Below are 13,768 nucleotides of genomic sequence, written 5' to 3'. Positions count from 1 at the left end.
AAGCAGTGAACCACAACTGTTCCTGATGTTTTAATTTTAATTTACCAATTCTTTTCTTTATAAATATAGCTTTTTCAATTAATATGAACATTACTTTGCTTTTTCAAGGTGCTAAAAGCTTTTCATTCGTGCATCTTGTGTTATGATCCATCTTTTTATTTTCCACCAGTCCTGTGGTTTTCAGTTTAGCTTTTGACACCTAACCTTTGTTACATGACAGCTTTAACAGATAAATGCTGTAATCAGACTGATGATAATAAGTATATGTTTATTTTAAAAACTCTTATATTTTCTCAGCAGGAGGCGCCTATTCTTCAGTGACTAGAGCATTATGTCTGATGAGGTAAGTAACAATGCTAACGGGACTGTAGAATCTTACTGGGAGTAATAGTAAATAAATGGCAAGATTGAATATGATATTGCACTTGGCAATGTGTTATCAATCCTGTTGATAACTTTTAGTTACTTATCTGTTGTGCTAACTATCATGTTTATTTATGTAAATTCACATATGGTTTAACAGTAATTATTTTTGTAAAGCCACATTTTTTAGTAACCGAGTGAAGTACCAAGAACAGGCAGGATTATAGTTGGGTCAAGAAGAATACAGCAGGAGATCGATCAAACACTATAAAGTACTAAAGATCAGACAGGATTGTGGTCAGTACAAGTGTAAACCCAAAAGTGAAAGAAAATATGAGAAATAAAAACAATCTAATAAACAACACTCACACAGACTAGGGAAGCTGATATATGTATGCACATATAGAAAACACATTTATCTTTTTTCTTCTTGACATGAGTTTCAGAAGATCAGTAACTCCAAGCGAAGCACCAGAAATAGTCAGGACAAATGGCGGTCAGCACAAATGGACATAGAGAACATTCAACAGGGACAAGCATAGGTACCAGCAGGGAAGTGCAATCATCCAGCAAGAGGGAAAGGTTGGATGACATCATTTTGTCTGATCCCACATCCCTTCATCAATGACCAAACACTAAGGCCTCCCCTGTTTACTTGCAGGTCTGAAACACATATTTTATGCTGCTGGAGAAGGGGGGCAGAAGCTTCTGGTCTAGGGGAGAAAAAAGGATAAACCCTGATTCTAATTGGAGGCCTCACTGGAAAATTTAAAGACAATATACGTCTTTTCATCTGTAATGCCAATCATTATTATTATTATTATTATTATACAGGATTTATATAGCGCCAACATATTACGCAGGGCTGTACATTAAATAGGGATTGCAAATGAGAGACTAATACAGACACTGATACAGGAGGAGAGGACCCTGCCCCGAAGAGCTTACAATCTAGTAGGTGGGGGAATTTCACACACAATAGGATGGGAGATATGTAGTGGTGGGAAGTAGTGGTGGTTTCAAATGACAGAAGAAGCTGGGTAGGCAAGTTTGAAAAAATGTGTTTTGAGCGCTCTTTTAAATGAGCGGAAAGTAGGAGCAAGCCGAATAGGACGAGGAAGACCATTCCAGAGAGTTGGAGCAGCTCTAGAGAAGTCTTGTATCCGTGCGTGTGATGAGGTTATGAGTGAGGAAGTCATTAGTAGGTCATTGGAGGAGTGGAGGGAGCGGCAGGGGGAGTATTTTTTAACCATGTCAGAGATGTAAGTGGGACAATAACTGTGTAGGGATTTGAAGGCAAAGCACATGAGCTTAAATTTGATTCTAAGGTGAAATGGAAGTCAATGGAGAGAACTACAAAGAGATGTAGCGCAAGAGGAGCGGAGGGAAGGATGGATGAGTCTGGCTGCAGCATTCATGATAGATTGTAGAGGAGAGAGTCGGGTTAGTGAAATACCAGCGAGAAGGATGTTACAGTAGTCCAGACAGGAGATGATAAGAGCATGTACAAGGAGTTTGGTGGTCTCAGGGGACAGGTAGGGGCGGATTTTGGAGATGTTGCGTAGGTGAAAGTGACAGGACCTGGAAATGTTCTGAATATGGGGGGTAAATGAGAGGGGCGAGTCAAAGGTGACACCAAGACAACGTGCCTGAGGGTAGGGCCGAATAACAGTGGTGTTAGCAGTTAGATATATGTCAGGGGGAGGTTTGGAATTTGAGGGGGGGGGTGATGATGAGTTCTGTTTTATCCAGGTTGAGTTTCAGGAATTGGTCAGACGTCCATGATGAGATGGCTGACAGGCAGCATGAGACCTTATCCAGGACTGCAGGAGACAGGTCAGGGGTGGACAGATAAATTTGAGTGTCATCAGCATACAGATGGTACTGTAAGCCAAAGGAGGATATGAGACTACCGAGAGAGGAGGTGTACAGAGAAAAGAGAACCGGTCCAAGGACTGACCCTTGGGGAACACCAACATGGAGGAGAGTGGGTGAGGAGGAATTACCATTGAAAGAAAGTTGAAAGGTGCGGTCAGACAGATAGGAAGCAAACCAAGAGAGTGCAGTGTCACTGATACCAATGGAGCGCATGATTTGTATTAGAAGGGGGTGATCAACAGTGTCAAAAGCAGAGGAAAGATCAAGGAGAAGGAGCAGGGAAAAGTTGCCTTGAGACTTAGCTCTGATGAGGTCATTGGCCACTTTAGTAAGGGCTGTTTCAGTGGAGTGGGCAGCTCTAAAACCAGACTGGAGGGGGTCAAGGAGAGAGTTGGTGATCAGGTAATGGGTGAGTCTTTTGTAGACAAGGCGTTCAAGAAGTTTGGAGACATATGGGAGAATGGAGATAGGACGGTAGTTGGAGGGTAGGGAGGGGTCCAGTGAGGGTTTCTTTAGGATAGGGAGAATTATGGCATGTTTAAAAGCTGAGGGGTATTTACCAGTAGAAAGGGAGAGGTTGAATAGTTCGGTTAGGGCAGGGGCCAGGGTGGAGGAATGTGCACGGAATATATCAGAGGGAATTGGGTCAAGTGGACATGTAGTAGACGGAGATGATGAGAGAAGAGTTAAGACTTCGTCCACAGTAACAGGGCTGAGGGAGGCCAGTGATGATTTACAGGTGGAAGGGGTGGGTATGGTTGGAGTGGCTCGGTGGGCAGAGACATCATGTCTGATTTTGCCTTTTTTATCTCTAAAGTAGGTGGCAATGTCTTGGGCAGAGAAGGATGTTGTGGGGGGAGCAGGTGTGGGGTTAAGGAGGGAGTCAATTGTAGAGAAGAGGTTGCGTGGGTTGGAGGCTTGAGAGGAAATGAGTGCAGAGAAATAATTTTGATTGGTGACAGTGAGCTCTGTGTTAAAGCTTTGAAACTTGGCTTTGTAGTCCATGAAGTCAGCGCTGGGGCCAGATTTCCTCCACTTAAGCTCGGCTGCACGAACAGACTTTTGTAGCTGTTTGGTGTGGTTGGTGAGCCACGGTCGGGGGTTGGCAGGGCAGGGGTAGCGGAAGGTGGCATGAGCAACATTATCCAAAGCCAGGGAAAGAGAGTGGTTTAACATGGTGGCAGCTTTGTCTGGGGAGGTGATTTTGGAGAGGGAGGGGGTTAGGGACGCAAGGCAATTTGAGAAACGGTTGTGGTCAATCATGTCCTCCAGTGATATAAATTCACGTTAATCATAGCTAGCAATGACTGTCCATGTGAACAAGTCAAACATGCAATGCTAAATGACAGTGCTATGCCAGTGCTATGTAAGTACGATACCAATACAATATACAATCCCATTGGGTATTTATTAAGTATATGGCAGAAGAATCAACCTCAGTGTTTTCTTCTGCAAAACTCACCATAGTCAATGGCAGAATTTGGCAAAATTAGACAAACACAGGATATATATATTGTATTGGCCTGGGGTGGTGCAATAACAGCTTTCACAGCACCATCAGTAAACAATCACAGGGACTTCCTGTTGTGTCATTTGGTGATCTGTCATTTAGTTTCTTTGTGGGGACGTCTAGATTCCATCATAAGCCCCCACAAACATTTAAAGGCCAGGTTTTGTGGAAGAAGCTCTCCTTTTTCCTGCAGGACCTGGGTGGGCAGGGTGGAAAAAATCATTGGATGACGAATCACATACAAAAATGTTCCCAAAGTTACAATGTATCCAAAAGTGAAAGAAAATGTGTGGAAATAAAAACAATCTAAAAAACAATACTCACACAGACTAGAGAAGCTGATAAATATGTGCACATATAGAAACCCCATTTTTCTTTTCTCATCTTGACAAAATTAAATATAGAATCTAAACAGCTGATAGGTGTGACAGCTCCATGTATATATGCATCATTTTCCATAAACCACTCCATTACCTGTAGCATCAGGTTTACATTTATCATGTATTGTGAATTGGCAATAGATAAAGTCCCATACCATGGTCAAAATGTATTTGTCCTCTTCTGATAAACAAAATACAAACTATATATATATATATATATATATATATATATAAACATCTTACACAACTGTTTTTTTTCTGTATGCAGTACATGGTACCCGGTCAACTGGCTACTAGCAATTCGTCTTTCACAAATACAACTGTGTCTCCATTGACCCCTCATGGCTATTCCCAAAAACTTGGCATTGCGATCCTTTCAATTGCCTTCATCATTGGTTTCCCAGGCAATGCATTCGTCATCTGGTCGATAGTGAGCTGCATGAAGAAATGCTCTGTCACCTGCCTCCTCATCTTACATTTGGCCATTGCTGATATCATCGTAATACTAACAGCACCTGTATTCCTCCATCTCTTATCCACTGGCAGCTGGATTTTTGGCAATATCATTTGTAAAATATGTCATTATATTAGCTGCCTCAGTATGTATGCCAGCATTTTTTTTATTTCTTCTATGAGCATAGACAGATATTTTGCTGTGGCAAAACCTTTGAGCTCTATAGGTGTAAGAACGAAGATGCTTTTAGGCAAAGTCATATTGGCTATATGGGTCTTGGCATGTGTGTTAGCCATTCCTATGCCAATTTACCGTGCGGTGGAGACTATCAACAACAAGGAGCAGTGCAGGCATGTTCACATGACTCCTGCACACATCATTTTTCATTATGTGTTTGAGACTGTGACCGGCTTTGTCATCCCATTTACAATCATTATGTTCTGTTACCTCTATATTGGATTGAGACTTCGTAGTGCTAAGTTTCAGACCAAACATAAAACAAGTCGGCTGGTGGTGATGATAATTGTGGTGTTTGCCATATTCTGGCTCCCTTACCATGTGGTGAATATGATCCAAGTTTCAGGAGAAGTGTTCTCATCAGACAAGCTGAGAAAAATGGCTCGCCTTGCTAGACCTAACGTCACAGCTCTTGCATTTCTAAGTAGCAGTATAAACCCTATTTTGTATGTTTTTGCAGGAGGAAGTTTCATTAGGACAGCAGGGGTGGGATTTTTGGCCAAGCTCTTTGAGGGAACAGGCTCGGATGCAAATGGAGTTTGGAAGATCCCACAACTTTTTAAACAAAAGGGTCATGAAGAATCTATAGATTTGAGAAATACTAATAAAATAATTACAGATTAACTCCACCATTGGCAAAGAAAAAGTATGCTGTGTTAACATAAGTTACCTCCATCTTGCAATCGCTGATTTATCACAAGTTCTTTGAAAACATTAAGCATCTTCTAGCCCTGCCATTTAGTTACTCTCTCCAATGAATTGCAAAATCAATAGATGTGAACTAGCTGTAAGTAATAAAGTAATAGACCAAGAAGACGAACATTATCCAACATTATCCTCCTGTAAACACTGGAGAACATGTTGCCTGCAGAATAGGACATTGAAGATGATATATATATATATATTTACATTATTCCCGAATTGCATTGATTTAATAAAATTTAAAATTAATTTTAATACCACAATACTGAATTTCCATACAGTGGGCCTGATTCACCAAAAGACTGGACATGATAGACTATCATGGGAGAACGTGGATGGAATGGATCTGGTCCAGGGTAGAAAACATTTGCCAACTGATATCAAATGATTTTAAAGAAATCTATTCCAGGTTTACTCATTACTCATTCCAGGTTTGCTGGGTCTCCCAAGTTCTCCCATCATATTCAATCTACTCTAGTCTTGGAGAGCTTTGATAAATCAGGCCCAGTCTGCTTGTAAGTTTTTACCTGCAAAGGGGTTTAGGCTCTGGCAGGTGACCTGACTTTTTTACACTGCAGTTAAGCAGCACAGCCTGGTCACAGCTGTATGCAAGCAGTTTTTTTAACCTCTGATTATAGTTCAACTTATAGCTGTCACCTATCACTGGAAGACATAGCGGTTGATTTATTAAAGTAATATAAACTGTTCACATAGCACATTGGATTATATATATATATATATATATATATATATATATACATATACATATATATATCACTTAGCTCAGTAAATCAGACAAAGCTCTGCTGACTTCAACCATTCCATCACATTCAAAGAGAAATCCTGTTTTATTTTTCAGATTTCCTTGGACATGACTTGATAATCTTTGCAGAGCAGATATGTGGCAAATTCAATGCACTATATTAAATATCCTTTGCAAAGTAATTATTCAAATTGGTATGTGAACAGCCTATTCTTTGGTAAATCATTCTCATAGTGTCTGCAGGTGTTGCTTTACATTGTTAATTTTATCTTATAACATATTTTATCATATATATATATATATATATATACAATATTATCATGATTTATATATATATATATATATATGTGTGTGTGTGTGTGTGTGGTTGTAGACATTTGTATTACTAAAAATACACTAAAATCAATGAAAATATAGTTAAACATACATTTTTACATTTTACAGGTTCTCTACTTTCAGAATATATATATGTGTGTGTGTGTTTAGTTTGTTTAAAGTCATTTTAAGCCTGGAATTTAAGTTTTATGTGTGAAAAAATGAAAACAAAAAAAAAATATTTTATTTATATATTTTTTAGTTTTTGTAACCTGTGACCTATACATATATATTTTTAAAAATCTATGAATGAATTCGTGTTTGTTAACAAATATACTTAAAATACTGTGAAGTATAGATGTACTACCGTGTTTTACCTACTAACAATGAGTAGGTTTGCTAATTACAATCCTATTTATGCAGTATGCATTGTCAACTGACCCAAAGTCACAGCTGCAAGAGAAGGGCAGAGAGGTCATGCATGTGTAAGGAGTAATTTTATAGTAAAGCAACCAGAAAAAACAGCAACGTGATTGGGAGGGTGCCAGCAGCAGACATGGAAAATTGGTAAACCAAGAGCTGAACACAGTGGCTACATGGGAGCCCTGGAGGTAAGTGGATGGATGGTGGCTGAAAGAGGGTGTCAGAGAAGGGGCATGTTGGCCACAAGAAGTGCTCAAACAGGGACACTTGCCTTCTGCTTATGATCAGCAGACATTCAGCTGCCAAAACAGATCCACAGTTAGGCTGCTGCTGCCACCATTACACTCTTTGCTGCCATTGATCATATCCATCTTAAGTCCTAAATGTCCATAAACTTACAATCTGTGAATATGTTGCCCCATTGAGAGACATTGAGCTGACGGATGTAAGCAATTATGTTACTTTGTGTTCCTACATCAAAGGCAGCAAAATTATTGTTATGCATGTATAACCAAAACTTTTCCTTTTTTTTACTTGTGAAGGATAGGAACTTCTGTTAGCTATTTTTCTGTCCATATATCAAGTAGGGGAAAGAGAGTGATGGTAGAATTTATTACATTTTTAAATAGTTTTGCTTTATACCAAAGCTTGTGGTCTCATCCAGTGTGATTGTGTCATTTTCAGTTTCTTTAAAACCATTATGAAAAAGTGAATAAGTCAATTTACATAAAGCAATTGCTGGCCACATAATTGCCTAATTTCAGCACAATATGTCTGATTTATTAAAGCTCTACAAGACGGAGAAGGAAAAGATAAACTATCATCTTTGAACCTAGGTGATGATTTAAACAAATTGCTAATATTTTGCAAAGGTTTTCAATCCTGGACATTTTAAGCTAGAGCTTTGATAAATCAGGCCCAATGTTCTTGTAGGTTTTTACCTACAAAGGGGTTTAGGTTCTGGCTGGTGACCTGACTTACACTGCACTTAAGCAGCACAGCCTGGTCACAGCTGTGAACAAGCAGTTTTTTTTAACCTCAGATTATAGTTTAACTTTAGGCTGTCCCCAATCACTGGAAGACATATGTAGCAGTTGATTTAATAAAGAAAAATAAACTGTTTACATAGCACATTGGAATATATAAATATATATATATATATATATATTTATATATATTTATTTATTTCACTTAGCTCTATTTTATTTTTCAGATTTCCTTGTACATGATTGGATATTCTTTGCAGAGCAAATCTTTGGCAAATTCACTAAGCTAAATGAATTATCTTTGCAAAGTAATAATTCAAATTGGTATGTAAACAACCTATCCTTTAGTTAATCATCCTCATAGTGTCTGCAGGAGTTATTATTATTCTTCTTCTTATTATTATTATTATTATTATTATTAATAAACAGGATTTATATAGCGCCAACATATTACGCAGTGCTGTACATTAAATAGGGGTTGCAAATGACCCTGCCCAGAAGAGCTTACAATCTAGTAGGTGGGGAAATTTACACACAATATAATGGGATTTTGCTTTACAATTTTTATATTTACCTTATAACATATTTTATTATATAACATATTTTATTATATCTCAAGTATTATTTTACAGTGGTAAATAGATCTGGAGGATCTTTTGACCACTTTTAGAACCACCTTGAACTGCAGTGTTCTGTCGCAGTTCAGTTCTCAACTTGGGATCTTTTGGGAATGACTTATTGCAGCAGATTGCGTTGTAGTTCAGGAAAGTGAAAAGTTGCTTTTGGTTGTACAGTTGCTGTTGAAAGAATCACACTGCATCTGCTTGCAAATGTGCATATCAGAAGTTTGATGTGTGCCTGGAAGAAGCCAACCACAGTTTTACACCACAGGTATGAATGGAGCCTTAATGGGAATATCTATTATTGTTACAAATGTCTAAATGGGAATTCCGTTCACTTTGTAGAAATATCCCTAACCTCCAGCTGTGTTTGTGAAACAATAGCAAAATATACTCTACCCAACAGGACACAGAGAACAACAAATAAACTGACCCATTGGATGGATGTCCTATATCCAAAGCATGTGTTATATTTTTTGTGAACTGACTTTAGACACAGAACAGCAGAAAAAATGAAAATTTAACAGATTAGAGTGATAAGACCTTTAGTGCAATGAAAAGCACCAAGGAATGCTGTTAAAGCTGAAGCTACATCTGTTTATCATTTGTTTTACTTTGTTTCTAATATGCTAATGCTAATATTTAAATAAATCATTCTTTTTTCAATACAAACCTTATTTTAGTCTTTGTTCTCCCCAATGCAATATGGGCAGATTATGGATCAGCAGGGTGCTGTACATACCTCTCCAATAAGCTAAAACCAAAACTTACAAGAAGCCTGGGCTTTATTTTCTGCATGTCTAATTTAAACTGGTAAATGTGAATTTCTGTCAAATGTTTAAATAGTTTATACTGTGCCACTTTCATTAAAGTGTTCAGTTATTAACCTGTCCTCTAAAGACAAAAATAAAAGAAGAGACTTTTCATCTGCTTGAGGCTACAATGAAAAATATTCATTTTTTTATTGAGTATGTTGTTGCATTATGTTGTTTTTTCAGGGTTCATGAAAACTGCTCTTCTAGAACTGTTAAATTATACTAAATGTGTATGTAAAATATAACAATGAACTTTTTCTATTTGCTCCTCTGGCATTGGCTAGCAGTATTCTGAGCATTCTATGTGCGTTACAGAAAACCACCTCCTATGTTATGGAAATAAGGAAGGGGGTTGTTCTAAGCTAACAAGATGTGTCCTAAGCTAACAAGACAGGCTTCTTCACAAGTATAGTTCACTAAGCAAGTGCAATCACTTTAGAAAAGAAACTGTATTACTGGCAAAATCACCAAATAAAAATAAAGGCAAAAACATACAGAGTAAATTTAATGACACATCTGTTAGACTGAAAAACTGCAATAAATGACATTTTTGATCCTATGTTTAGATAAGCTTTTATTACCAGGTGAAAAAATTGTTTAACGTCTAGAAACAGAGCTTGGGAAATGGGTTAAACATCAAACCTGGATACGTGTGAACTATGAGACCTACACTGCATTTTAGGTTATTATTTTCTATTGTTTTATCACTCACCTGTTTCTCTACACTTTGTCAATAAATATATATCTGTCTGCTTAGTATACATCTCTGACCAATAACTGAATCCTGCCATGTTTATCCACCTATTCTGGGTATGATATTTGGACATACTGACATGTTTGTTGCTGCTTAACTTCCCAAACACACCCAAAACTGCAGTAATTACTGATCCAGAGATGGATAGTTTTTACTTTCATTGCTGAATTGACCACATTGTCTTTGCACTTGGACACCTGTTTACACTTTTAATGGAGTATAAATGCATGAGATTGATAAAAATCATTATCTGATTGATGTATACACTTACCAAAAAATCTCTGTTTCATTATCATGTAATATATACATACATCTGTGCATTAATAGTAACATCTATTTCAGTATGGTTCTGTAGCAATGGGGTACATTTATTAAGGAGAGCAGGTATAAATATCATCATACATAAAGATTAGGGCAGCTAAATGCATTCTATCCTTCTGCACTAGCTTCAAGAGTGCATGAAGAGCACATTTATAATGCACACTATGGTCTCACTTCATTTATGTGAAAGTGTCTATCAAAATTAAACGCATTCCTGTAAAGTGAATCTTGTGAAGTGGATACTAAAAATACCATATTATAAACAATGCATATAATAATTATATTATTATTTAGATGAATAAAAACAAAATGTAAATTCTGAAATTAATTTTATTCATTCAGCCTACTCCCAAAACCTGATATCCTAAAATAACAGCACATTGTTCAACAAAGTACGTTTACTGGGGAATTCAGTCTTAAATTCTTAATGGAAAGGAAGGAAACATCACATGTTTAGCTTTGATAATGTGTATTTGCTTTTTAGTTTGTATTACAGACTTAAAGATTTTAGCTCTGGGAATACTTGTGTTCAGTGTCTGAATTCCTAATTATATAAAGTCACAGTCTGCTGTTACAACTACTAGAATTCCTCTAATACAGAGGAAGCCAAACAGTGCCAACATGTTCCTATGCCTAGGTGGTTGCCAATTTGCCACTAATTAAACTGCTTGTGTCCCAGTGGATGTCCCAAAAAACAAAATCTAGTAACTAGCAGGGGTTCTGTTGTTAGGTAGACATGAATGCTAAGTGAAGTAACCAAAAGTTACCAGGTAACTTTTAAATTCCATTTCCTTGCTATTAAGATAAATGTTTTATGGCTGGAATGGGTAACAACGCTATGAAGACTGTTCTTTCCTCTACATACAGGTTAAAAATTACTTATTTTTATTTAAAACTGCTGCCTTTAAACTGGATTTATATTTTATATGTTGTTTCCCCAGATCTTCCATTGTTTTCCCTAATAATGAAGTAAGTAAACAATAAGACAGCAAGACTGTTACCAAATGAACCACATCTCTAATCTGTATGGTTCCCCCATTTAATATTAATTTTTATGTCAGCTCAACAATAGGACAGCATTAAACTGAAACACCTTCTATGCTGTGTTGTGAGTTATAAAACCAATTAAAGATTGACTCCAGTTTAAGAACTCATCCATATGTTATGCTGTTATCTGTGTCCAGTAGGGTAAGTTCTTGTAACGTCTTGTCTGCTGTCACTGATGTAGCAGTATTATACTCAATGGATATATTCCCCCTCTACAGCCCCTGCCCCAGTGGCAGCTTGTGTGAGAGGGAGTAACAGGGAGGGGTAATCAACTAAAATAATATTGTATATACTCAAATATAAACCATCTGATCATACAATGAGGTACGTAATAAAGGAAACCTGCTTTAAATTAAGTTTAAACCTGGAGCACAAACTGCCAAAATAATTAACATGAATATATTCATCCACAATGCATTTTTTTTAAATCATTTGTTTATGGAAGGTAAAAATTTTTGTACTTTTGAGTTGATTGTGGTGGGTCATTTGCTTTGAATTGATCTTTTGTTCATGGTTGTTGGCCACCAGTAGAAGACATTGTGTACCCATGTAAAGTGTGTAACAAACTTTTTTCTCTTATCTCTGATAGTAAGAGTTTGTAACACACTTTAAATGAGAACACAATGCCATCTTCAGGTGAGACCCGAGTATAAATTGAGATTTTTTTTCTAATTGCACTTTGATAGGAAAAAAATCTATAAAGTATTTATTTACCAGACACAGGAAACTACAAATATAATATTTCATTCTATTCAAAATAAAAAATTTAAAGTACACCTTTACCTAGACCATTGTATCATAGGGTCTGACACAATGGCCCTGATTTATTAAAGCTCTCCAAGGCTGAAGAGAATACACTTTCATCAGTGAAGCTGGGTGATCCAGCAAACCTGGAATGGATTTCCTAAAAGTCATTTGCTATTTGTTAGCAAATGTTTTCAATTCTGGACCAGATCCATTCCAGGTTTGTTTATCTAGCTTCACTGATGAAAGTGTATTCTTTTCAGCCTTTGAGACCTTTAAAAGATCAGGCCCAATGTCCATATAGAATCATTGCAATTTCTGCACAATATTATATCTAATGTATACAATAGTAATATTATTAATTAGATCAATAAAACAGAATGCAAAATCTGAAATTCAATTTATTCCTTCAGCCAAGTCCCAAACCTGATGTAGATAAAGTTATCCAAGGCTGGGGAGGATACACTTTCATCATCAGTGAAGCTGGGTGATCCAGCCAACCTGGATTTTGCTATTTGTTAGCAAATGTTTTCAATCCTGGACCAGATCCAATCCAGCTGTACTGGATCACCCAGCTTCATTGATGAAATGAGTGTATCCTCTTTAGGCTTGGAGAGCTTTAATAAATCAGGCCCATAACGTATGCCATATTTTAAAGTGTTTTCCTCAATTTGGGGGAAAGATTAAAGGTCCTAGATAAGGGTGCAAGTCATTTTTGTGTTGCAGATTTGGCGGGTTTAATTTAGGATCCAGATGCAGAGTGTATTGGAGAGACAAGGTGGACCAATCACTCCATCACTCTCCTGGGCCAGGATTTGGAGGTTCAGGAGCACTTGCCTAGTCCCAATTAAAGGGAATCTGCATTTTAGCCTGAGAAATTATGCCAGAGGTCAGTTGTAGAAAAGGAAGAAACTTTGAGATAAAAAAAGTCAGGGAGAAGCCTGTTTGGGGAAAGCCAAGGAGGCCTCCAGACTGTGGGAGCTGGCAAGTGGGCCTGGTGGCCAGGTGGCATCCCTGTCACAAAGAAAAGTTTAAATAAGGCTACTTTATGAGCAAGACCCTGCTATAGCATTATGTATGTATTCTTGATAAGGGGATTTTCCTCATTTGTTCTTCTGGCAACTAGTCAGAAAGTAATAGTCAGACAGTCAGAAAGTAACTTTACAAATGTGGTTACACACAAGGATAAACTGATAACATTGTTAACACTTTTTAACTCAATCAAATACTAAAAAAAATGGTTATTTTGGCCCCTGTGAAAAAAAATGGGTAATGGTAGCAAAATGTAGGGTAGTATAGAAAAGGACAGCACTAAAAATGGAACACAAAAGAACTACAGCACACTATTTAAAAAAAAATGGATTGCAAGGGTCTCTGTACATATACCTAAGATTAACCACAGGACTACATGAAATATATATATAGATATGTGTGTGTGTGTGTGTGTGTGTGTGTG

The 13,768-nt window shown here is 37.3% G+C and overlaps 1 protein-coding gene across 1 annotated transcript; it reads left to right on the top strand.

Moving 5' to 3' along the window:
• The first annotated feature begins 297 nt into the window (after window positions 1–297).
• Window positions 298–6,591, top strand: LOC140333493 (leukotriene B4 receptor 1-like). The gene is made up of 2 exons (XM_072415164.1): window positions 298–343; window positions 4,400–6,591. Exons 1-2 carry the CDS (start codon window positions 332–334, stop codon window positions 5,444–5,446), a joined length of 1,059 nt encoding a protein of 352 aa, XP_072271265.1. The 5' UTR covers window positions 298–331; the 3' UTR covers window positions 5,447–6,591.
• Window positions 6,592–13,768: the final 7,177 nt, after the last annotated feature.

Source organism: Pyxicephalus adspersus, chromosome 6 (assembly GCF_032062135.1).
Source record: "Pyxicephalus adspersus chromosome 6, UCB_Pads_2.0, whole genome shotgun sequence".
In the NCBI taxonomy this organism is placed as follows: domain Eukaryota; kingdom Metazoa; phylum Chordata; class Amphibia; order Anura; family Pyxicephalidae; genus Pyxicephalus; species Pyxicephalus adspersus.
Note: the sequence above shows the minus strand (reverse complement) of the source record. Positions and strands in the feature narration are given on the sequence as shown.